This window comes from Hippocampus bargibanti, linkage group LG04 (genome assembly GCF_051943395.1).
Source record: "Hippocampus bargibanti isolate YZ-2025 linkage group LG04, ASM5194339v1, whole genome shotgun sequence".
Taxonomy (NCBI): domain Eukaryota; kingdom Metazoa; phylum Chordata; class Actinopteri; order Syngnathiformes; family Syngnathidae; genus Hippocampus; species Hippocampus bargibanti.
This window is the reverse complement of record NC_142737.1, coordinates 19,235,393-19,262,176: the sequence shown is the minus strand read 5'-3', so window position 1 is coordinate 19,262,176 and position 26,784 is coordinate 19,235,393. Positions and strand designations below refer to the sequence as shown.

The 26,784-nt window shown below is 40.3% G+C and overlaps 2 protein-coding genes across 15 annotated transcripts in view; one reads left to right on the top strand and one right to left on the bottom strand.

Moving 5' to 3' along the window:
- Positions 1-5,533: 5,533 nt before the first annotated feature.
- piwil1 (piwi-like RNA-mediated gene silencing 1) lies at positions 5,534-16,847 on the top strand. The gene is made up of 21 exons (XM_088994591.1): positions 5,534-5,581; positions 6,001-6,094; positions 6,348-6,450; positions 7,085-7,213; positions 8,314-8,528; positions 8,663-8,784; positions 10,027-10,107; positions 10,694-10,891; positions 11,032-11,140; positions 11,524-11,647; positions 11,823-11,940; positions 12,788-12,902; positions 12,970-13,157; positions 13,258-13,330; positions 13,437-13,637; positions 14,028-14,131; positions 14,200-14,270; positions 14,353-14,506; positions 14,586-14,711; positions 14,790-14,937; positions 15,603-16,847. Exons 2-21 carry the CDS (start codon positions 6,011-6,013, stop codon positions 15,717-15,719), a joined length of 2,580 nt encoding a protein of 859 aa, XP_088850717.1. The 5' UTR covers positions 5,534-5,581; positions 6,001-6,010; the 3' UTR covers positions 15,720-16,847.
- Positions 16,848-17,372: 525 nt separating this feature from the next.
- Positions 17,373-26,784, bottom strand: part of rimbp2b (RIMS binding protein 2b) — a 124,532-nt gene continuing 115,120 nt past the window's right edge. For 6 of the 14 annotated variants that reach the window (XM_088994582.1, XM_088994576.1, XM_088994580.1 and 3 more), the window contains 4 exons: positions 24,907-24,933; positions 24,353-24,424; positions 21,347-21,481; positions 17,373-18,000 (listed from right to left, as the gene is read on the bottom strand). In XM_088994582.1, coding sequence (XP_088850708.1) covers positions 17,842-18,000; positions 21,347-21,481; positions 24,353-24,424; positions 24,907-24,933 — 393 coding nt within the window. In that variant the 3' untranslated portion in view covers positions 17,373-17,841. Of the gene's footprint in view, positions 18,001-20,538; positions 20,584-21,346; positions 21,482-24,352; positions 24,425-24,906; positions 24,934-26,784 lie in introns of all 14 variants that reach the window. The other 8 variants (XM_088994585.1, XM_088994581.1, XM_088994587.1 and 5 more) reach the window with 4 other exon arrangements.

Below are 26,784 nucleotides of genomic sequence, written 5' to 3'. Positions count from 1 at the left end.
GTAATTAAAACCATCATTCCCACTGCCTCAGTATCTCATTAGGCACACGACCTCAGGCCTCCATCTCTGCTTTTCCAAAAATATCACTCCGCATCAGCAATGATGAGACCTTCACTATAAGTGAAAGTTTAAGTTTTTGTTTTCAATCATAATATATTAGTTATCATACATACAATGTCTTTAGGAAGGCCACGCACACTGACCAATACTTACTTTTTGATTCTAACCACCCTTTACAACACAAACTAGGAGTTATCAGAACCCTCCAGCATAGGGCTAAGCTAATACCAACAAGCGTCGAAGGTAGAGAAAAGGAGTCAAAACATATCAGGAGAGCACTCACAAACTGTGGTTACCCTCAGTGGTCTTTTAACAAATGTCAAAAGGAAAAAATAGGGAATGAAATAAACAATTCCGAGGATACTGAAAGGAGAGAGGTAGCAGTACCTTACATTGCAGGAGTTTATGAAAAACTACAAGGAGTCCTTTGGCAACACAAAATTCCTACTTATTTGAAACCGATAAACATTTTAAGGCAAACATTAATGCATCCAAAAGATAGGCTGCCAAATGAAAAACAAAGTAATGTAGTTTATTCAATACATTGTAAAAATGAAAATTGTAAAGAGCAATACATTGGGGAGACTATGTCACGTCCGCTCGAGGAGTGGTGACAATACTCGAGGGATGACGGAAGGTAGTAAGGATCGGATCCGAAATACACGGTGGAGACAGTGATTCCAATAAAGAGTCTTTACTGAGGCACATCAAACATAACAGAAAGTGAAGAACAAGGAAAGAGGGCAATGGCAAACAGACCTGCGTGCAGAAGGGTGACGGGGGACTTCCAGGAATACAACGACAGAACGTTAAGTGAGGCTTTTATAGCCAGAAGGCACAATCAAGGAAATGGGGAACAGGTGCGTGAGTCAGGTGAGCCGAGAGGGGAGGGGCCCGCTCAAGGAGCAGAGGAGGAAGAGACAGGAGGGGAGGGGCTCGCTCCTGGCGACGGCGAGGATGTGACAGACTAAAATTCTCAAAGAAAGACTTTATCAACATCACAGGGATAATACTAGTGGGCCTCAATCGGCAGTACATATTCGCCTAAAAGCTAGCAACCACTCATTTGATGATGATGACGTTAAAATCTTAGCGAAAGAAAATTGATAGGGTGAGTAAAAGAAGCTATTTTCATAAAACAGCAAAATCCTTCCCTAAATCGGCATGGTAGGGTGAGGTTCACTTTGGATCGTTCGTACAACAGACGGCTTGGGCAACATAGGCTTAGTTATTCTGATGAGGTGATACCAGAGCAAATGGGGCAATCAGGCCAGTCGTAGACCTCATACTCAGGCAGGACAATATAAGTAATCAGTGGAGCCGCAGGGAGTAGTCCTCTGCTGCCCCCCAACCTGAGAGCAGGGACCAATCATGGCAGAGACCGCCACGTCTGGACAGTAGGGATATATAGGGCCGAAACTACCAGTAATACTTTAGTTTGCTGACTAAGGATCTTGGATAAGAAGCGAAACGTCCGACACCTTCAAAGAAGTACAGATGATGGCTAAAGAAACCTTTTCATCGATGGACCACTCCTGTACGACTGAGAGCTTACACAGACGTAATACAATACAATACAATACAATACAATACAATACAATACAATACAATACAATACAATACATATTGATTTATATAGTGCTTTAACAACAGCTGAAGCGCTTAACATGGACGGCTATCACATACAGGGGATAAAGCAGCCACAAAGATAATAGAATGCACCAGGGAGTGAAACCAAGATCAAGTCGGAATCATGCCGAGGTGAATGCCAAAGAGTACAAGTGAGTTTTAAGACATGTTTTAAAGATGAGCAGCAAGGGGGCTCTCCGAATGTTTAGTGGAAGGTCATTTCAAGAGAGTGTGACCAGCAAGGGAAAAGGCTCGATCCCTTTTGAGTTTACGATTAGTTTATGGCACAAAGGAGAATGTTTATTTAAATCTGGACTTACCGTTTACAAACAGTTTATCGTTAACAAACAGTTCCTGGAAAAAAAATGTTTATTTTAAGAAGAAAAAAAATCCAGACATGACAATACAGTAAAGTCTCGTTATATCGATATTCAAGGGAGTCCGAAAAAATATCGATATAATCGGGACTATCGATATATCCGACCCTGTTTGCATGTAATTATCTCAGTGCGTGCATAGAAATAGTATCGATATAACGGGGACTATCGATATATCCGATATCGATATAACGAGACTTTACTGTATATGGAAGAAAAGTATCGTTATTTACCAACAAACTTGCTCCTAATTATAGGATTGGATTGGATTTACCCTTATTGGTCTGGCAGTGGAGAAATATACATTTCTGTCCCGAGTTTTAATTTATTTCCAGTTCAAAAAAAGGAACACCACAAAAAACTTTGCAAGATCGGGGACCTAATTATGACATAGTAATTTGATGATGCACCTGCTGAGATGATTGAAAAATATTGTTGTCTGTATCTGTCTGTATTTCGTATTCTGCCCTGTCATTGCTTGGTATCGGCTCAACACGAAAAAGGATCACACACTACCTGCATTTTTGGGGTCCACCACCTTGTTTGAGTGGGAGTGCCAATATTACAATATATTATGGCACTGCAATAATATATTTAAGAACAGTAGCAAAAAGTAATGTGAATAAAGAACCCCATCAATAGCGTTTCTTCAAAAGGGAACAGCAGACCAAAAAACTGATCAGATTTGCATTGTGGCAGCTGTAAACATCCAGTAGTGTTTGCCACTGCGAGACATTAAAATGAGGACAAACTGATACATTTGAAGCTCTTACGCTTTCACTATCAAAGGAAAGATATTGAAGTGGGTTGAATAGCTGTTGAAGTGGTCAGATTTAGTACTTTGGCTGTAGATAAAAGGAAACCCGTCTTCCCATGTTTAATTCAGTGTGAACCGTGACTAACTCATGATACTGGGCTTCTGAAGTCAATTGAAGATTTCTTGTGGTGTATTTTTGAGTGTCTTTGTATCATGACAATGTTAATCTGGTGGAGAGGGTCAGAACAATATCAAGAATAACAGGAGATTCATTTCATTCTTTGTTCGATTAGTCTGACACTGTACCAGGAGTGCGTCACAAGACAAAACCTTAATCCAGTGCATGTCATTAACCTACTTGGCATCGCTGCCAGGCTGTTTAGTGTGTTCGCCTGCAAGGAAGCTAATGGAAAAAAAGGATGTCATTAACACCATCATTTGCGCTTCATTCAGCCTTCTACTTATATAAATGCTATCGTGAAGGGCAAAAAGTTATTTGGGAGAACATGCTCCATTTTGATGCATGGGAGAAGTCTATTCAGTTGTGGATTATGAGTGACCCCTGACCTTTCTTTGCTACAATGATTTGAGGTGACAAAAAAAAATACAACTTTACCTGTAATGACACCAAAAATGTACATTGATTTGCTGTGTTTCCTCCTTGGCGTCATCGCGTTAGTCATTAGACGCAAGCTGTTTCTCAACCAAATTCAGCTAACTGACGTTCTCCACTGTGTTTCTTTGAGAAGCCTTTGATGTTAGCAGGGGGCTTCTGCACTTGCACTGATGGCAACGAAAGATACTTTAAGTGATTCTTTTTTATCTGGCAAGCTTAATGAAACATTAATGAGTTTGATATTTCCCCTTGTTTATATTTTATACAGAAAACAAGCCATGTTCTTTTGAATCTGGAAATCAAGATTTTGTGGCACAGCGAATGTCATGCCATGGTCGTTGGCCCCAAGGACAATGAGAAGTATGGACTGTCATGTTACTAACCCATATCGTATAGTGAGTGTCAAAGCTTTGGGAAGGTACCTACCCTTATGTAGTCGTTGGGGTTTGGTCAAGGTCATAAACCTTTTCCAAAAGTTCTTGGGATTTTGACCGGACATTGACCTCAGCTTTTCGATCAAAATAATGCTTCAAATGTCCAAATTTGTGTCAATAAAAATCAAGTCATCTTTTGTTATCACTGGTAATGTATGTTTTTAAACCAAACTAGTTCAAATTGGATACATATATAAAGTCATCACAGTCCTTGGCAGGTTGGATGGCTCTAATAGCTCAGCTTGCAGCCCTCTCCCTCGTTCTATTGTCAGCTTTGTAATGGCCTTATCGTTGAACTTGGTGTTCGTTATGGACAATATGTGACACGCTCAGGAATCCAATAACAAAACACCATTCGAGTTCTGAATGGCAGGGGGCATTCCTCCCAATCACACCATTTCAGGCCTGACTATGATTGTTCACATGATCATAGAAATCTCCAAGGTGAATGAGGGAGTCCACAGCGTGAGCAGTCTTCAGCACAACCTCTGATGACTCCAGAAAGGGTGGGTACTCCGAGCTGTTGTTTGGTGCATCAACATTCGAGCAAGGCAGAGTGAGAAATGCCTCTCATCTACCAATGTGATCCCCAATGTAAAGGGTCTTAGTCAGTCAACAGTCAGCTGCTTTCTGCCCACCAGCTCTGTGCCTTTCACCGTGGGCAATTTTTGAGTGCGAGTTGAGAGAACTGGTACCAGAATCTCTAAGCATTGTGTAGAAGCAAGTGCTGATGGGTGTAGGCCGGGCTACCAGGTGCTGTCCAGCGAGTCACACCTCGCTGGAGACCTTATGTCCGATTCATAATATTTGCTGTGGCTCTTGGTGTAAGGTTCCCTTGATACAAAAGTACAAAAAAGTCATGCATCAGATAAACACAGATGGAAGACAGAAGCGGGTCATTCTATAATGTAACTGATATCACTTAGATCTCAGACAAGAAAGCCCTGTATTTGTTGTCCTCAAAATGGCAAGTTCAATTTCAGGTAGTGCGAAAAGAAAATGAACACACAAGCTCATAGTCATTTCTGAATTATTAAAATAGCTTTTTTTTTAATTAAATTTGATTAGTCAGAAATGCAATCATTGACTGCAGTGTTTTTATTTAGCAAAATATATTTGTACATTTGAAAATGTCATTTATTTTGATTTTGATTTTATGTCATTTATTTTGACCATGTTTTTCAAATCCATACTGTAGTAGCAGTAGTAGTAGTAGTAGTAGTAGTAGTAGTAGTAGTAGTAGTAGTAGTAGTAGTAGTAGTAGTGGTAGTAGTAGTAGTGCTATCCTCTTCAAACACTTTATTTCGGATTAAGCATTCATCAATTCAAACACACGGGGAAACTGCTGTTCCCATATTTAAATTTGGTCTTTGCTGCTCTCATGTGGAATCATATCAAACTGCACTTCAGAACTCACTCCTTCCATCGACACAGTTAAATCGAATTACTGCGCAGAAAAAATAGTTCTGGAAACAAATCAGAGATAACCATTTTCCAAAGACTTCAACCAACACAACATTTGGTGCATTTAAGAAAAGTTTACTTTTAATTTGCAAATTAAGTCGTCTTTAAAATGTTGAACAACTGTCGATTACATTTTTTGCGCGGAAGGATTTTGTGAGTTACAACACACCCGCGTCACATCAATTATCGCAAACCGTCTGTCGCCTGCAAGAATTTGTAATCGCCGATAATTCATTATTTCTGCGTAAGTATGCGAATCAAAATGAATATAATGTATCATTTTGAACATAATTCATTCATTTATTTTATCCGCAGCTCTTTTTTGTAGTGAGGTATCAACTTAATAAAACAAAACAATTCTACTTATTGTTGGTTAAAGCAAATTAAAGTGAACATTTATTGTGTCCCACAATAAAGCTGTCATACACTCAACTGATATTATCTTTGCTACTCGTTGTTGTCGACATATTTACTGAAATTAGCCAAGGTTAGCAAGGTGGACACACTGTAAAGCTAAAAATTGTCTCAACGAGCAGCTGCTAACCCAGGCAAGAAGTATCCAACGAGATTTAATCGACTAATTATCTTTTGAATCAATCCACGTAGTTATCCGTTTGGTGAACCGTGCTGACAGGTAGCTTTGCTTATTTTTGAAAAATAAAGAAGATACGACATGGCCAGTCGAGAGCAAATGCCCAGTCGAGCTCGTTCAAGATCAAGAGGCAGAGCACGTGGTCAAGATCCTGTTGCACCAAGGGTGAGCAAATTAAAAATGTTTTTGCGATACATATTAGCGTTGAGTTATCGTTTATTCTAATACTTAATAAAACTACATAGACAAAAATGGTAAGCAGCACATCAATGTAGTACAGTCCTCTGCAAAATTGCATGTGTGGATATGTACAATTTAATCAGAGCACTGCGCTCATAAGTAAATGCTTATTTGGTGTTTAAATGACTGCAACTGGCATGGCAAATGTTCAACTTTTGTTCCTTGTTGCTCTTTCAAGACTCTGACACGAGAACCTGCACCAGAGGTTGCAGCAATAGAAGAAGGTGGGATTGTTGGTCGAGGGAGGCAGAAAAAATGTCTGGTGCCATTTTCTGGAGAAGGTGCGTTTTCATATTTCATATTTTTCAATATTTCATGGTTCTATTTCAGGTTATTGTTTTTCTGCGTGTTTCTGCTCATGTCTGTGCTTGCAAGGCTAAATTGTAAGATAATGTAGGAAGACCTTTATTGGTTTCACAATGGAGAAATTCCAAATTCACAGCAGAAAGGATATGAAAGGAAGAAGAACAAAATCTAGGAGCTGCTGTAAAGGCAGCCACTCTCACAGCGCCATCTTTAAGTCATAACAACAAAATACAATACATAAGGCACAGTCATTCAATATTAACCATCATGTACGTCATCTTTTTTGTAGAAAGCAGTTAATATAGATGAAAAATCAAATGTAGATAGATGAGAGGATCAAAATGTCCTTTCCTGACCCGTACTTGTGTCCCATGGTCCTGCTTGACCACAATCTTTTTTCCCTCCTCATTGGACAGTTTCTGTCTTGCATCTACGTTCTTTGTCAATCTTCAACCTTAGCAACAATTGTATGTAACAAAGCATTGTGTAGTCTGAACTCTGCATTGATAAAAGTAGTTAATGTTTGAGAAATATGATGTCAGTTTTATGTACTTTTGTTTTGTTGTACATTTTCAACTGCTGGTTCTTCCTCCGTATCTTATATTGTAGCTGTTACGGAGATCTCAGCTGGATTTCATCAGGTGACGATAGGAGAGAGAGGTGCACGCAGAAAAGATTTCCATGATGCCGGTGTTAACACCAGGCAGACGATGGAACATGTCAAATCTTCAAAATCTGGTATGTGTTGATTTGAAAAGCTCATCAACAAGCTGTCTAAAAAAAAGATAATTTTTAAATCAATGACGACACCAATGTTGATTAACGAATAATCTATGTCAAAACCTTTGAATTTCAATTCCTTCACGAACAGGATACTATTTCAAATTGGCACGATCATGTTTGTGCACAAAAATCTCAGTGCTTTTAATGTAATATATTTTGAATTTTAAAAAAAGGTAGTTTCGCCAATGCTTATGTGGGATGGCTGTTTCACGAACAACATTGGGCAACAACAGCACCGGATTGTTGACCATGTGTATCTTAGACTCCTTACAAAAAACAAAACACAGCAAAAGAAGCCTGAATTAAACAGAAACAACAGTCCAGTTGTTGTCATTCAACTTTGTAGAGTACTATAGAGTAGAGTAGCTATACAGACAATTCTACCTCACCAAATTGCGCAACGCAGGAACAGCCCGTGGCATACAACAGGGACACGGACAGCACAATGTAACTGACATAATAATCATGCGACGCAACAACTCATGATGAAATGTGTTGCAAACATCAGGTAGGTGTTATACACTGTAAAATACAGTAATTAGTGATTGATGCAGCCATAACATCACGGTTTAGCATGATAATTTTCTTCTTAATTTTCAGAGTATAAAGATGTCTCGCAATATTGCCGGTCAATGTTCCCTCTAATTTTTCCATGTGTCTGAGCAGACACACAAGCTCCCTGAGCACACTGAGGACCACTGTGAGCAACATCAGATGTGTACGCTGTGGCCAGACGCCAGTATCACGGCGCGTATGGGCAGGGCATATTTGCGCCGTTCTGCTCCGATTGGCTGCGTAGTGTACGTGAATTGTACGGCATTATTGGCTGGACACCTGTCACTCATTGAGTTACATTGCATAGATGTTCTTGTGCGCTGAGTTATATGCAAGCAGTGCGCAATTGCGCACGTGTACAGCTTAGAGGGAACATTTCTGCCGGTGTTTCAATTTTTAAATCATAGTTCGTACGAGCAAATCACAATATCCAAGCACCAGGGGGCTATTCAAGTGGTGCTTCTTAAAGTATCTATCTGAGAGCATGTTAACTTTTTCAGGAACAAGTGGCTCACCGATTCAGTTGTCAGCCAACTTCTTTCGCATCCTGTCCCGCCCTCAATGGGTTCTGTACCAATACCATGTGGACTTCAATCCACCAATGGAGTCCCGCCGCCTCAGGTCAGCCCTCCTATTCCAGCACGTGCAAGCCCTGGGCTCTGCTCACTGCTTTGATGGAGCAATGCTGTTTCTGCCCAAGAGACTTCATAATAAGGTAATGACAAACTCCACATTGACAACATATGGTAACATATGGTATAAAACAGTCAGTCTTGCCTTTGACTTTGGAAATGGAACAGTTATTGTAATTGTTCTTGCACACAAATGCATGCCATGCTGTGTGTTCAGGTAACTGAGCTGCATAGTAAGACCAGGAATGGAGAGGATGTGCGAATAACAGTCGTACTGACGAATGAACTTCCTCCATCGTCACCTGTGTGCCTCCAGTTTTACAACATTATTTTCAGAAGGTCAGCTTTCTAGTTTACATTTGAAGTGCAGTGAACTACTGAATATAATTTTTCCACTGCACCAATTAATTTCCTCATGCAGAGCTTGCTTCCTGTCTTTTCTTCAGTGGCACTCACTCCAGTCCAAACATCATGGCTGGTCTCACCACCGTTTTATACACCTTTCCTTTCATCCTAGCTGAAACCCTTCTATCACACATCACACCTGACATTTTTTCTCCAGTCCTTCCAGCCTGCAGCCCGGACATACACAATATATATATATATATATATATATATATATATATATATATATATATATATATATATATATATATATATATATATATGTGTGTGTGTGTGTGTGTGTGTGTGTGTGTGTGTGTGTGTGTGTGTGTGTGTGTGTGTGTGTGTGTGTGTGTGTGTGTGTGTGTGTGTGTGTGTGTGTGTGTGTGTGTGTGTGTGTGTGTGTGTGTGTGTGTGTGTGTGTGTGTGTGTGCAGTCTTGATTAAATTGCGGTATTAGTTGTCATCAAATGGTGAGTATAGTTTTTGCTTTTTTGAATGTTGCTGTGCCGAGGACCATTTTGTGTTTGGGAGCCTTTTACTGAGCGAGTTGCTTGTTATGTAGCCACAAAGGGACATAAGTCTTATTGTGCCGGTCCCAAGCCCGGATAAATACAGAGGGTTGTGTCAGCTTGGCCAAAACAAACATGTGGATCAAACCTCTAAAGATGGAGGACACTGATTTGCTGTGACGACCCCTTGAAGGGAAAAGCCGAAAGGAAAAGAAGAGTTGTGTGTGTGTGTGTGTGTGTGTGTGTGTGTGTGTGTGTGTGTGTGTGTGTGTGTGTGTGTGTGTGTGTGTGTGTGTGTGTGTGTGTGTGTGTGTGTGTGTGTGTGTGTGTGTGTGTGTGTGTGTGTGTGTGTGAGAGAGAAAGAGAGAGAGAGCGCGTGTGTGTGTAAGTACTGTATATGTACTGTATATATTCAGTCATGAAGGCTTTGGTAGATGTGCATTTTAACTGGTTGAGTTCGGTACCTCTTAAAAGGTTAAGGGTCACTGCTCTAAATGGTCCCAAGTTGGGAGTGTGGATAGTTGGTGTCTGTGTGAGTAACATACTGTATGATAAAGAGGAGTTCGTGAAATACAGGGAAACAGAACTGAATCAACTGGAATTCTCCATATACAAATGATGCCTAATTATTTGTTATGCCTGATAGTTATCGTGCCTCTCTAATTCAAGATATTTTTCTTCTGAAGGATTTTGAGAATCCTCGGCATGCAACAAATTGGGCGCAATTATTACAACCCCACAGACCCACTCAACATTCCGCAGCACAGGTAATTCTTGCTTTACTTTTAAAACATGATTTAAAACATTTTGCTGAGGGATTTGGATTGGATTGGATTTGCCTTAGTTTTTTATTAGTCTCACAGTGGATAAATTTACATTTCTCAGCAGAAAAGTGATGAAAGGAGTGAAAGTAGAAAAACAAAATACATGAGCTGCTGGAAAGGCAGCCACTCTCGCGGCGGCGTCTTGAAGTAAAAAGAACAAAAAACTAAACGAGTATGACAGCACAAAAACTAATATGACAACACAAAGACACAGTCATTCATTCTTAAGCACTTTCTGTACCCTCTTTGTTACATGAAGCAGTTCTAGATGAAAGGAAAGGATCAAAGCGTCTTTCCACCAGTGGATCAGGGACATCATGGTGGAATGTGCACGTCGACTACAAGCTAAATTTAAAACCAATAACTGTTGCTCGCATTGAGTTATCATGATAACTGCTCTGTTTTACTTTAAATATATTTCCTACATGATCCTAAACCCGATATGCGCATAAGGGTGATGTTTTGTTGTTTTTTGTTTGTTTTTGTTTTGAAGCAAATAGTGGCCTTGAATGCTAAATGTTTTTCTCAGGCTGACTATATGGCCAGGCTATGCCTCAACCATCTTGGCGTTTGAGTCATCCATCATGCTGTGCACCGATGTGAGCCACAAAGTGCTTCGTAGTGAGACTGTTCTCAACTTTATGGAGAACCTGAGGCAGAATTGTGAACCACATAACTTCAGTGATATCTGTGCTAAGGAACTTGTTGGACTCATTATTCTCACCAAGTAAGACAAATGTTTTACTACACATTACTTTCGACATCATCAACTGAAGCATGTCTGAATGAAACACATACATATCAGCCATCGCCATGAGCTTCTTTGTTCTTTTCTATTCTTTTTCTACACGACTCTCTCATCATTAGATACAACAACAAAACGTACAAGATTGATGACATTGCTTGGGATCAAACACCCTTCAACACATTCAAGAGAGGAGAGGACGATATCTCCTTCAAGGACTACTACAAAAATGTTAGTACACTCAAAGCCACATTCAGTTCAGTGAACGCTGCGCCATGTGATGTTTTGTTTTGCGCGCATACGTGTCACGTCATGAAAACATTCAATTTGCATTAAAAATTGTTCATTTTATATGCAATGCCAATGACAACATAACACAAAAACCAGATGAAATAAGAAATTGGGCTTGAAAAACTTGCGCTATAGTTTGAACCAACTGCGAGCTTGCTGGTGCCTTCCATGTATTGCAAACGTTTTCCACAGCCACCGGAGATACAGGTATCTCGCCCGTATGCCAATGTTGGGAAGAAAAATTTCAAACATTAATTGCTTTTTCGGTGCATCACATACTCCATCTAATTGACTTCATTCACTGTTTTTCACTTGTTTAAAAGCAATATGGCCTGGAAATCACTGATGGCAATCAAGCTCTCCTCGTCAGTCACGTGAAGAGGCGAGTTCAAGGTCAAACTACAGTCGGGCCTGCTTTGCTCATCCCAGAACTGTGCTACCTTACAGGTACGCGATATACTAATTCAACACCTCTGTTAGTCAACACTAATTTCAAATTAGTTTCTTGGTCCCTATGACAATTTCATTTTCTGTGATGGTGCAATTCTTCTATGAATGAAAGAAGACACCTCTTAACATTGTTCGCAAAGTATTTTGTCCCAAATTAAATTTGTTTGTCAAGGCCTGACTGACAAGATGCGAGCAGACTACAAAATAATGAAGGATCTCAGTATGCACACCAAACTTGTCCCCGAACAGAGAGCAGGACGCATCCTCAGATTTTCTGCCTCCATAAACAAGTAAGTGTCCATCGTTGTACTAAGTTCATCCTGTCTACTTGATATCTAATATAGGAAGGCGGAAGTAGTCGCCGAAACATGTCAGCTAATTGAACACCTACACTGTCTGTAAGTAAAGAATCTGCTTAATATTAAGTAAGTGTCCATGTTTGTCCAAGTTAAGACTACCTGAGGACGGTTCTAGGCGCCTATCATGATCTCTGATTGGCCGAAACCATGATATCCGTGATCGTTGAATGTGGTTATCGAGTGGGGGAAGACCGTTTTCAGAATCACAAAGCCTTTAATAGTCCCACAATGGGAAATTTGCAATATACAGCAGCAAAATTGAAGGGGGGGGGGTCAAAAATAAAACAAAGTATTCTGCACAAAATAAAATGTCAGGAGACTGAAATGTACAACTGCACAAAAAAGTTCATAACAAGAACTGTACACAGTGCAAAGTATAAAAAGCATATTTGATATATGTAAATGTCTTGACTCGACATTTTCGCCTTATACACTCTGTCTGGGAACCAATTAAGTTCGTAAGCCAAGGCCCCACTGTAGTTGGTAAATAAAGAGGTCTCTAGTTGAAGCACATTTGGAGTTGTTACTCATGCTCACAAAATTGAGCGGGAAACACAATTGATTGAATTTAACAATGTTGGTGTGTGTTTTTCATAAACCCGTGAATACAATGACATCCTTTATTGTTATTTTTTTATGTAATCATTGTAGTAATTGCAATACTTTTCATCATAAAAAAGGCGCTTCGAAATAAAATGTATTATAATTGTTGTGGCATAAACTGTTTTACCTGCTATGAGAAACCAGTGGTCATTTTGGCTTTTGCCTGACTTCACAGAGATACTGAATCACAAGCAGAGTTGCACAAATGGGGACTCCAATTTGACAAGCAGCTCCTGAACCTGACTGGCAGAGTCCTCCCACCAGAGCGGATTTTCCAGGAATCAAGATCGGTATAAATGCTTCAGAGTGGCATGTTTTCCTTCTTTTGAATTCAATCTTGACGGATTTGTCCCTTAGTATGTTTACAACCCCCGGACGGCTGAGTGGGCAAAAGAGATGCGTGGGTTGCCCGTGATTTACTCTCCTCCTCTGAAGAACTGGCTGCTACTTTATACTCAACGGAACACACAGGAAGCTAATCGCCTTCTGGACACTCTGTGCAAAGTTGCAGCCCCACTGAAGATCTCCTTACAAAAACCTCAAGTGTGAGGGCCATTAAAAGTCTTAGAATGACCCATGTTGTAGAACTCCAGCCTCTGTTGTAAAACTGTTTTTTTTTTTTTTTTTTTTTTTTTGGCACATCAGGATTGAGTATGAAGAACGTCATGATTCTCTGCTGAGGTGCCTGCAGCACAATGTCCGAACTGAGACACAGATGGTTGGTGGCAAAATATTGGACAGTTATTGTACATAATTGATTTCAATATGATTGAATCTGTGGGGTTAGTGATGAAAAGAAGCAAATGTCTTACACTTGTTTGTAGGTGGTGGTGGTCCTAAGCAACATCAGGAAGGACAAATATGACAGCGTGAAGAAATACCTTTGTGTGGATTGCCCGACTCCCAGCCAGTGTGTGTTGGCCCGTACCATCAGCAGACCTCATGCCCTCATGACTATCGCTACCAAGATTCTACTGCAGATGGCCTGTAAGATTGGAGGAGAGCTGTGGAGTATTGAAATACCAGTAAGTCCACAGGAATGGTCTCGGCAAGATATTCAAGGAATGTGTCCATATTTTTGGAAAACCATTCGTGATTATTCTAATCATGGGACACAAATTCTTTTTTTCTGCTAGTGAAACATCTTGTGATGAAGTTAAATTATGTAGATGTCCAATTTCTTTCATCTGAAAGTGAAGCGCCAGGTCCCCCTCTGAGTTCCCTCTATAGTACAGAGGTTAAAACCCCCCCCAAAAAAGAGGAACGTTCGAAATTGTTTCTGAACCAATTAGATGTGTTTTTCGAGCATTGATTGTTGCGGTCAATAAATCCACAGCTATTTGAGGGCATTGAAGTACCGGTAATACAAAGAAACACAAAACCAACATTGTTCCAATCACATTTGTCATGTGCAGCTGAAGCAGCTGATGGTTGTGGGTATCGATTGCTATCACGATACGGCTGCTGGGAAAAGGTCCATTGGTGCTCTGGTGGCCAGCCTCAACCAGAACATGAGCAGGTTTGGGAAAGAATCAAGACTTGGCACAGCATTGACTGCTACAATGTGTAACACCTGTTTTTGTTAAGATGGTACTCAAAGGTCAAACTGCAAAGCAGAGGTCAGGAAGTTATGGATGGACTGAAGATGGCATTAGCTGGCAAGTTCAGAATCCAAATCTCGTACCTTATTCAAAAATCATTAGCTGTTAGTGCTGTTCTCAGCAAAATTTTGATTTGCAGGTGCGCTCAAAGACTACTACAAATTCAACAAATGCTTTCCATCCCGCATCGTTGTGTACCGCGATGGAGTGGGGGATGGCCAGCTGGACAGCGTGGTCAACTATGAGGTGGCTCAGATCATCGACTCAATCCAGTCCATTGGACAAGACTACACGTGAGTTTTCCTTCAGGTGATACTTGAGTCAACATGGCACTTTTGAACTTTATCGAAGACCAACGGTCCATTTGTCCAGGCCCAAGCTGAGTGTGGTGGTGGTGAAAAAGCGCATCAACTGTAGGCTCTTTGAGCACAGCAGTGGAGAGCTCTTAAATCCCCCACCAGGGACAGTGGTCGACACAGAAGTCACTCGTCCAGAGTGGTACGTTTATTCCACGTGCAGAACAATCACCATCATGTGATCTATGGGACGACCATAATGTTGATCTACATTGTGCAGGTATGACTTCTACATTGTGAGCCAGGCAGTTAACTTTGGAAGTGTCTCTCCTACGCACTACAATGTTGTGTATGACACCAGTGGACTGAAACCGGACCATATGCAGCGGCTCACCTACAAGCTATGCCACATGTACTACAACTGGCAGGTAACTTGCCTTAATCAAACCCCAATTCCAATAAAGGCTGGGACATTCTGTCAAATGTAAGTTGAAAAGAAGATACAAATGCTTTTTAACATACATTTAATTCAAAACAAGACACGATCCGGACACCCTCCACTTTAAAACAATAACCATCGTTAAAAATCCAACTGCGCCTTTCGTTGCAACCACCCCAGGTTATATCATTCAGATCCACGGCTTAAAAGCAAAGCTGCAAATATATGTATTTGTCTACTTACCTCTCGTGGTACTTGGTGAATGTGGGTGACGGGTTGAAAACAAGGGAGAGATGAGAACTGTCGTCTTCTTTTCTACCTTGCCACCCAGTGTAGGAAGCAAGTACTGCAATACAGTGCGGTCAAAGAACAGGGTCAGTGTCCAATATTCATTATAGCCTGTAATTCGGGTCCCAAACAGGATCTGAGTCAAAGATCATTTGGATGTGGAATCGAAAAAAGGGACTGTAATTGGAACTGGGGTTTATCATAAACGTTAGGCACGGTTTGTAGTATTTAAAATATTTTCCTGGAATGTTGATGATGGAGTTGAACATTTTGACATCCACCCGACAGTTTCCGTTCATCATGAAGTTCACCGCAGCATTTGATGTCTTTGGTATGTCCACGTGAACTATTTCCGCTTCTTTTTAGGGGATCATCGCAGTCCCTGCCCCTTGTCAGTATGCCCACAAGTTGGCCTTCCTTGTTGGTCAAAGCCTCCACAAGGAACCCAACATGGAGCTGGATGACCTCCTCTTTTATCTGTAGGGAGGAAGCATGGCTGCATTTTCATACGTTGTGCAAATTGCATTCTGTTTGTTCCCTTTAGAGGCCTCTGTGTGGACCGTTCGAGAAACACCCATGTGCTTATTTTTTCTCACACGTGTATGTATGGGCTATTTCTGAGAGAGAATATTTTCCGTGTGGTGCAACAAAGCATCGTTATAGTTGGATTTTACGTTTGTGCCCAAAATGTTTGATGCGTTTCCATATCTAAGCATAAAGAGGCCTCTCATTTGTTGAGATTTACAATGCTCTTTAAATTTGTGTTCTTGATTGCTTTGAAGTTTTGCAACTTTGTAACTGCAGAAAAGATTTTTCTATTTGAGGAACCTTGAATTGATTTGTACAGTTGTGGCAATAACTATAAAAGATGGGGCGGGAAAAAATGTGTCATTTCTTTTTGGTCAGTCAGACATACAAATGTTACAAAATATCAAATTTATTTAGAAAATATTGCACATGCACCCACACAGTATTTTGAATCCATCAATATAGGCTGGTTATTATAAAGTTAGCTCACATTGCAAACTAAAAGGTCTCCACACCATGACAAACGCTTGCACTACATAATTATAAAGTGAATGTACAAAAAAGGCAGTCTGAAAATCAAGTATAAACATTTATAAACAATGTACAAAAAACAGTCACACGAAAATGAGTGGAAGCAAGTTGGAGTCAGGAAACGCAATCTAATATACTACGGTTGTCACATAGGTTGACGTTTCTGAACAAGAAGCGTACACATTTTTCAGATTGTGTTGCATACATTAGATATTTCTTTTGGCAGTTGTGAGTATTTGTTGGGGGTACACGCATCCCTTTTGATGCTTGGGGAGGGGATGTGGGTTTAATGCTCTGTGATGGTCATTGAACTGTTGTTGGGACTAGTTAAATACATTGGCTTTTAACTGATCGTACATTCACTGCAGACAGTATTAGAAGTGAGGCTACACATAGGTCTACAGTACTTTAATTGTGAATCAGCATGCGAGTGTCGTATCTAACGTTTCCAATGACGTTGGTTTGGGTCAGAGGTAGCCTTTTGTCAGGTGGACTCCACTTTCAATTCAATCTCCAACAGGTAATAATGGACTGAAAGTGCTCATTGTTACTGATCTATATATATATATATATATATATATATATATATATATATATATATATATATATATATATATATATATATATATATATATATATATATATATATATGTGTGTATATATATATATATATATATATATACTGTGTGTATATATATATATATACTGTGTGTATATGCATGTATACATATATACTGTGTTTATATATATATATATATATATATATAGATATATATATGTGTGTAAGCAGACATTTAAACAGCTTCTTCCCCCAAGCCATTAACTATTTGAACTCTTTCAACAGTAGCCAAAATGGAACTGTATAGTGCCACTTAGCAGTTTTTTTTTTTTGACAACGATACTAGTGCAGCGTGTTCTACCGGAAACAAATTCCTTGTGTGTTCTACATACTTGGCAATAAAGATGATTCTGATTCTGATATGTGTATATATATATATATATATATATATATATATATATATATATATATATATATATATATATATATATATATATATATATCCGTATATATATGTATACATATATATACATACTGTGCGTATATGTATATAATATATTGTTTATATGTTGGGGGCATTGCATTTTGAAGTCATCGGCAAATGACTTGGAGGGCATTTGCCATAGCCTGAAGAGTGCCACATGATTTTCGAGACATCCTAATATAAATGAGACATCTGCAATAACGTAGTCACATTTGACAAAATGTTCAACAAAAAAACTGATAAGGCAAGTACTGTATATGGAGGTTTGACCCATTAGACGAAAGTGGCTCCGGAGACCCTGTAGCTGAAAAGGTGTGCTTATTTATTAGTTTGTAAAGGGAAATCCCTAGTGGTTAACATGATACTTGGAAACGGCTGCCGAATGCAAAGCATACCGACCACAGCGTGCCAAAGCACGTCATTGTCCCACTTTCACTAAGTATCTTGTCAGGTTTTAAATATCAGATAAATAATGCCACCTGTCCACTCGGTCAAGTTGTCTGTTAACAGCGCCAAGTAGCAGCTTCTTCCCTTTGCAGTGCAGTCCTTTTGTCTTTTTGGAGGCGTGCATGTCCAGTGGGGCCCTGATGCGAGTGCAGGATGTCTGGATGCACTGGGGGAGAACCTGCTCTTCTGGGCCAACCCCATTTGTCCCCGGAAACCTAATGGGAGACCCGTAGGGGACAGTTGAGGGTGTTAAAAAGCCAGCTGTCGGTCACACCATCAATGAGCTGAAGTCTAGCTCTAGAAAAAAAGCTAGAAGCACTCTGAGGCCCTGTCGAGTGCAAACATTGCTTGTCTTGTTTCTGTATGAAGCTGCCCACACTCATGAACATATCGGAAACATCGACAACTTCCCCAATTTAACAAGACGACATTTCCCAAATATTGGCAGCTCCTTACACAAATACATTTGCCTTTGGACACAAGAGGGGACATCGCACATTGACGTTGGAAAGACATGTACTGGAGCTAGAGAGACTAGTGATACAACTGGATTACAGAGAAATGACTAGTCACAGCTCCTTTTCTGTAATCATAAGCTAAAAGGCTTCAAGTTGCACTTTTGGAAACCATACAAGTACGGGTTTGATATGCTCTGGTTGGTGGACCAGTGTTGAAAAACCCCAGCATCACTTGAGGCTTCATTTTGCCAAGACATTTTGGTTGACGCTACACATAAATGACATAAAATGTGGCTTTTCTGTGAAAATTCAAGATGAGCCGAAAATGCACCACAACCTTTGTGTTTGATTAAACCTCAAAACGTTTAACTCATTCAATGCCAGATGTGTAAAAACGTGTCCACTCCAGTGCCTGGGTTTTTGTCATTGTTACTCGAATTCCAGGACCCACAGAATATTGAGTATTAGGACTACATAAACATTCACTGGAGCATAAGGAACCTCAGACTCTCTTCTTTCAACAGAAACAAATGGTTAATTCCTAAATTATATGGGTCTGGAGTTATATGAGCTTGAAATGAAGGCGGCTGTCAAAAATACAATGCAATACATACTCTACATATTGATTTATATAGGGCTATAACAGCAGCTGAAACTGCAACAGTGCGCAAACATGGAGAAAATGGAAATGCTGCCCTAATGAAAAGGAAAAAAACATGGCCATGGCCAGCGCTTTATTGGCACCCAAACAAGAAAAAACAAAATCCGAGCAAATTTGGGAATGGCGCTCTGTCATATTTTCAATTCCCAAATACATTTGTGAATGGCAGAAAATGAGTTAACGTGCAAGTGGTACTGAAACACTTTGCAGTTGGACATTTGCATTCCAAAGGTTACAAGTTTATCTGTAAAGGTTATGTAGTGTATTTAAGGTTCATGAAGTTTTTTTTTTCCACCCGAAAGCTGAATATTCTGTAGTTTTTGTGAGTAATGTAAGATGCCTTCAACTTTGGTCTTTCGGATAATCAAAAAACACAAGGAGGTTATATTAGAGTAGTGGAAGATACTGGAGTTGTCATGGCCGCACGTCCAGGTTGTCATTTTTGTGTTTTACGACTTTTTGCTATAATGGAAAAGTCTACTAGAACGTTAGTCCATTTTGCGTGATTGCCTTCCTGCCGAATTTTAAAATCGAATGTTAATGTAATCTTGATGTTAAGTGAAGAAACATCTTCTTCTGTTTTAATTACAATTTGTTGCTATGGACACTTTCAATTTTTTCCATAAGATAAAAGTATATTTTTCTCAACTGTTTTTCATCAGCTGGGCACATTTTTTTTGTACAATCCACAACTTTGAACCCTGTTACTGAGAATTAAAAAAGTCATCAATGTTGTAAAAAGAAAAACATTGAAATGGTTGTCCAATGTTGTTTCAAGAATGTATTTACAAATGTGTACATGCTATCTACTTCCTTATCCCTACTTTGAAGTATGGCATTTTAGGGTGAATAATTATAAGAGATGGGCATTTTACAACATTTTTCAATCGTCATCTGTTAGTGGCCATAGTACCCGTCAATTTTTTTAAGCCCGTCATTATTTTTCAAGCTGAACCATCTGATTATCCGTAAATCGGTAAGTCAGTAAATCATCATTTCAGTTTGTCATTTTTACCTGTCTGTAAATCTGTATCACAAAAATAAATAATTAAATAGTGACATTACCATGTTGTGAGTCGTCAGCAAAATCCATCTGTTCGAATAGGTCCGTTGCTATGGTTTGTGGCAATTTCACTGACTTAAGTCAGTGCTTAATTTGTCAATTATTTTTATTTTTACCTGTCAGCGAAATTTGTTTTTTGACGGACGTACGTCAGTACTGCCGAAATGCGCACCTCAGGTAATTTCCAGGTGCGTGTTTTAACTAGCTTGGGACATCAAAGGGATGGGGCAGTGCCAAATTGCCTTTTAGCTTTGAAGGAGTTACAGCAGGAGACTCATTTGAGAAGACACACATTGTCATGTACAACACTCGGAGGAGAAACAACTGAAGATACCACATATCTTGTCTAATGCATTGGCGATGGTTACTTTCACCAAGCAAAACACAGTAAGAATAGCATGTTCAGAGTTTTGGCCAACCCGGCCGGTAACACCCGTCACACTGCCTAAAAGTGATACAGCATTAAAGAGGAATTAGGTCTACATGTTGCATACCAGAAACTAAAGGTACCACTGTCATCTGCATTAGACGAGGGGGAACTTAATCTTGGTATCCTCAGTTGCTCACTTACGTGATGGAAACACAGCCTTTAAGGTGTGAAATGAACACTCTTCTTCTGTTTTGCCAAGCAGGTGAAGAAAAGAAATCACAAATATATATATATATATAGAGAGAGAGTGAGAGAGAGATGGGGATGGAATTTCAATAGTGGGCACTAGAAAAAAAATCAAATTACAAGACACAAAAGTATGTCACAGCACCTATTTTAGAAGTCATTGCATATTATATTTGTTGCACAAAATATAACATCACATTTTTAAAAAATGCTTTCAATAGTAACAGGGGCTACGTTACAAGAAACCAACCTCCTCAACCCCATTTTGAAGAATTTACAAAAGTGTTTTTTGTTTTGCTTGTTTGTTTCTTTTTGTCAAAGTGTTGAACTAAATCATGCAAGTGAGCTTTGGAATCATGCTGGCCTACACACTACGTGAGCATCTCTTTGTACAGCAAACTAATAAGAAAGAATTCGTTCAAGCACAAATGGTGTTTAAATGTTGTTTTCGAGACAGCAGAAAATTCCAAAGGTTATACTTTAATCAAAAATGCTTTATAAATACTCTATGTATCTACAGTATATAGTAAAGTACAGTTTTACACATTGTAGGGCTTTTGTCATCAACATAAAAATAGTTCTGCCAAGTATTAGTCTTAAAAGGTTTTATTCTCATTGATCGTGCACATCTATTTCCACCATCAGCCAAAAATGTCCTTGACTTTGACCAATGAGATTCAAAAGAAACTAAACAAGAAAGAAGAAACCGAAGCACAAGAGTATAAACACCATGACAGGCCTAGTACTGCAAAGGAGCGTGTACCCTTTTGGTCTTTATCCGTGAGGGAGTGTCTTGGGAGTATCGCGAAGGGGAGTCCGTGAGAAAAACGTCGACATCATCAGGCACTTCTTCAAGAAAGTTGGAAGGAACAAGACCGTTGTGTCCGTTGAGCTCACCCTAAAGTGAAGGAGTACAAGGATGGTCACACTTATTTTTCATTTAAGCTTTTTGTCCTCACTCAATTCCGCAGACTTGTACTGTAGAATGACTTTTTTTGCCACCTCCACTAGTACCATGTTTTGTCCTATTAAACCTGCCTGCTGTAGTGCTGCACAATCGTAACTCGGCCCTGGTACTACGAGTTGCCTACTTTTCTAGGATATACTGCACTGCAGCGGTGGCCAACCAGTCAGAGATGAGGAGCCATTATTTTTTTTATTATGTTACTGCAAAGAGCCACACGCACACACACAAACACGCACGCAGACAATGCACGGATGCACACACACACACACACACACACATGACCATGCACACACGAACATTGCATGCATGACGAGCAACAGCCGAACTGCCCAAACATAAATGAAACCTAAAAACACTAACACACAAATCTTTTTTCCCCAATTTCCTCCTCCCACCCTTCGCAGTGCACTTGGGACAAATCTGCCGGCTCTCGGGCGATTGCAATCGACTTAGCATTTACCACTTAGCACCGATTTCTGCGCATGAGTGGTGATTCAGTCATCTGATTGGCTGCCTTCTATATCAATCAAGTAGCTGGATTGATGATAGGCTGATGTGGTTCGTTCTGCGTATTCAGAAACGTTTGAGTGGAAGCGCCATCGGCGAGGCATTTTGGTTGTCGTGTGAAAGCCCGGGAGCCGCAATAAAGCAGCCAAAGAGCCACATGCAGCTCACGAGCCTCAGGTTGGCCACCCCTGCTGTACTGTATGTTTCTTACTTTGCCGCCTCAGTTTGTTAAAAGTGGCACTGGTTGCTGTGACACTAAAGGAATACATGTTAATGCATACCAGATACTAGCGTAGATATATGATATACATATTAACTCATTCATACTAATTGCCATGAACAAATTTACCCGGGAATTGAAAATATGACATAGAGCGCCATTCCCGAATTTTTTCGGGTTATGTTTTTTCATGCATGGGTGCCGATAACGTGTTGGCCATGGCCTTTGGCAATGTTTTTATCTTTTCCACAAAGGAGCAGCAATTCCCCCTTTTCCATGCTCATGCTTTGTTCCACCTTCAACTGTTATTAATGGCGCTATATAAACCAATATGTATGTATTGCATTGTATTTTGGACAGCCGCCCTCATTTCAAGCTCATATAACTCCAGACCCATATAATTTAGGAATGAACTCGATATCTCTGGAACCAAATCAAATAGAAATGAACTTTTTTTTCTAATGAAACAAGAGTCTAAGATTTCAAATGTTGGATTGAATGTTGATGTAGTCCGGAAACTCAATATTCTGTGAGTCCTGGAATTCGAGTGACAGTGACAAAAACCCTGGCACTGGAGTGGACACATTTTTGCACTTCTGGCAGTGAATGAGTTAATAGAATATAAAGAACGTATCAACAGCTTTTCATTTATGGAATTTCAAGTTTTTTTTTCTCTCTCGGTGGAGGGCGCCAGGGAGCTTGGCAATAAAACAAAATGAAATAAAACGGTTGGAGATCAACAGACATTTTGGTGATAACAGGGTGGGAGGGAGAACTGTACCCAGGTTTGTCAGTGGGAAAGCATCTACCACTCAATTCTACATTTTATAGAATACATTTGTGTGTAGAAATTTTATATACAACACACAAAATACTATAAAATGTGAACAGCACAGGTGTGAAAGTCAAGGCCTGGGGTCCAGATCTGGCCCGCCACATCATTCTATGTGGCCCACGAAAGCAAATCTTGCATGTCAAGTTCCATGATGCTTGCTAAAATCTGAACCAAAATTTCAAATGATCAGATGTAATCCACAGTAGAACCCAATGTGAGCCTGTGTTGAGGGTTATCTCTGCACTGTCGTTGAGGGTTCTGATAACACCATGGTCTGCGATCCAGTAGGTGACAGGAGTCAAAGAGAAGGTACCGATCTGTGGGCGTGGGTTTTCTGGGTACCTCAATATTGTGGTATGTCTTTCTCGGCTTGCATGTTACAGTCCAAAAATGACAAGGTGTCCTATTTGATGTCTTCTCATCCTTTCTTTCTGGCCTCATGGTTTAAATGGTCAGCAAACAAAATCTACTTTGATCTGTCATCACTGCTTGCACCAGTTGATGGGTTAAGTTCCTCGAAGGAATCCAGTGCTTTTTTGCCTTCTACTTTTTCCATGTCTATATTGGCCACAAGTCAAACAGGATCTTCCTGGTTGCCTTGATTCAGCCTTTAAATTGTTTTCTGTGTCTGCTTCCCTTTTTGTTTCTGGGTGTTTTCACATATGGCATAATATTTTGAACGTAGGAGTGCAACCTCCTCATGATATCCAACTCAGGGAAGGCATGTTTTTCACTTGCCCTTGGTGAGATAAGGTAGTGAAATAGCAATGATAAAGTGTGCTTTGCTTCTTGTTCAGTCCTCATATCATCACATTGTTGTTTTTTCCCCTTCACCCAAAAGGTGATAAGCTTGTTATTCTGCATCATGTGCTGTCACGCCCACAGCGAAGCACATATGGAAGGAAAGAGTCGAGTTTGTAATGTGGAAATTTGGATTGAATTAAATTAAATGTTTTAATTGGCATTTGGCTCTTTTGGTACACGTGTGTCAAGTATTTCCCTGAAGTCAACATTATTGTTGACTTCTGATGGTAAAACTAGTCATTCATCAATTTGCTGACAGCAGTGTGTGTAATATGTGAGTGGGATTAAACATTTATTTGGCTTCCCAAAATTCATAACAGCCCTCCGAAGGAAACCATATCTTCAAGGTGGCAAATGTGCTTTGATGTTAAATTGTAATAATAATTTACTGTGATAACAAATATATGTAATGTTTGAAATGAAAAAAGGTACTTACATAATAAAATCCATCTTCATCTATTTCCCCAAAAACTGTGATGACATCCCCAGCACAGAAAGTCAATTCAGCCTGTCAGAATGAAAAAGCAGAATACATGAAGCCGATTGTTATCCATTTTCACCACAGTCTTTGTAAAAACATCTATTTGGTGAGAATTGGGAAGTGTTGAATTGTGTCCTCTAAATGAATGTCAAGCATCACACTAATGGAGATCAGTGTCAATTGGACTGGAGCAACTGAGAACATATGTTGGGACTTTTGAAGAGAGGGTGGCGGCACATAGGGGACATCTCTTCTGTGGCATCATCGAGGTAGGACAAACAAGCCAAACGGTTGTTGTCCAGTATGCGGTGTATGTACAGCATGGGGCAGACACGCTCACACAAAGACCACAGTGAGGAGGGGAGACGTTAGCTCAGGCATTGTGGAGCGGTCTCGTTTTAGTGACCGCCCTGGACTGTGAACGCCAGCATCAGCTTTGGACGCCCACACTTAAGGAAGGAAAACACACACAGAGCATACAGCAACGCATCCTCCTCAACCTCACTCACCTCATCATCTAGTCTGTGGCCCGCACACTGTGTCGGTGGAATGGGAGTGCCAATAAAAAAGTCAGAGTGAGTAAAAACCAAAGGCTGGAAAGAAACAATTCATGACACGTTTTACCCGGACCTTTCTAAAGGCAGACTGACTTGTGAGATGACAGCTATGTCATTTCACAAATCCATTTTGCCTCAGCTTCAGGCCGGTACGGTTGTGGTGACACTATATACCAGAATCACCAACTGGTTCCTTTTGGAGAATTGTATGCATTTTAACTTCAAAATGAAAGAAGGATGCAAAACAATGTAAAATGCCCTAAAGTCATTCATCTTCCACACAGCTTGATCCTAATTAGGGTCGATGGGGTGCTGGAGCCTATCCCAGCCGTCTTCGGGTACTAGGCGGGTGGCACCCTGAATTGTTTGCCAGCCAATCACAGGGCACACAGAGACAAACAACCATACACGCACACACTCACACCTAGGGACGATCTAGACCAGGGGTGTACAAAGTCGGTCCTTGAGGGCTGCTGTCCTGCCTGTTTTCCAGCTCTCCCAGGAGCAACACACCTGATTCAAATGATCAGCTCATCAACCAGCTCTGAAGCAGCATCAAAATGGTCCTGATGATTTGAATCAGGTGCGTTGCTCCTGGGAGAGCTGGAAAACAGGCAGGACGGCGGCCCTCGACGACCGACTTTGGACACCCCTGATCTAGACTATTCAATCAGCCTGTCACGCATGCTTTTGGAACGTGGGAAGAAACCGGAAGACCGGTATAATACCAACTAGGGCCTGGGGAGAACATGCAAACTCTACACAGTGAGGCCAGACCGGGTCTTAAATTCGTTACCTCTGCACAGTGAAGTCGGTGTGCGAACCACTTGACTACCGGGCCACGGATTGTTTTTCAGGTGCCGATGAATGAATTAATGAATGAATGAATGAACAAATAAAAAGTGCACTGTGTATTGTGTGTTGAAATGAGGAAAACTACAATTCTAAAACAATTCTGTTTTCGTGGCCTCTTCTAAAATTACGTACAATAGTACCGAAACAACTATAATTCAAATCAACCCAGAAAGCTCATTCATTCATTCTTTTTCCGAACTGATTTAGTCACCAGGCTTGCGGTGTGTGCTTGAGCTTATCACTGCTGTTTTCGGGCAGTAGGCGGGGGACAACCTGAACCGGTTACCAACAAGGCACACAGAGACAAACAAACCACCCGGTCTCACATTCACACCGAGGGGCAATTTGGTGTCTTCAATCTGCCTGCCATGCATGTTTTTGGAATGTAGGAAGAAACTGGGTTCTCCCCACGAAGAACCTGCAAGCAAACTCCACACAGACCGAAGTGGGGATTGAGCCCAAAGCCACTGTGAAGTCAACGTGCTAACGACATTTCCATTTTATTTCATTGAGCAATGGGTTTTTTAATATTGTGTTTTCATTAATTTACCTTCAGTGTCATAACCATTGTTAGAACAAATAGCTTTTTAGGGAAAAGTTTTTGTGTGATATTGTTTCTTGGAAATCCAATCCAAAAACATGTTCAGATTCGAGGAACACATCCGCTTTGGCTTGGTCTTTGTCTGCTGATTTTTGATTTTGATCCTTTTTCTGATTGCCCTTAAGTTTTACTCAAAAGTAACTAGCAGTAAGCGTCTACGTGTCACGGTTGATTTGTTTGGGACCAACAAGTGGCTCTGTATGGCTCTTCCACACCTGTTGTTCATCATGTCTTAGTAGGTTTTCTGTTAAAAACACTCCCAGCCCAGTGTCGTGTCATTGCTTCTGATGCTGTCTCTGTTGCTGTCCCCATTCTGTTGGTTTTTGTTTATCACTTGTAACTGGCGGGTATCTGGTTATTGGTTGCCACGACAA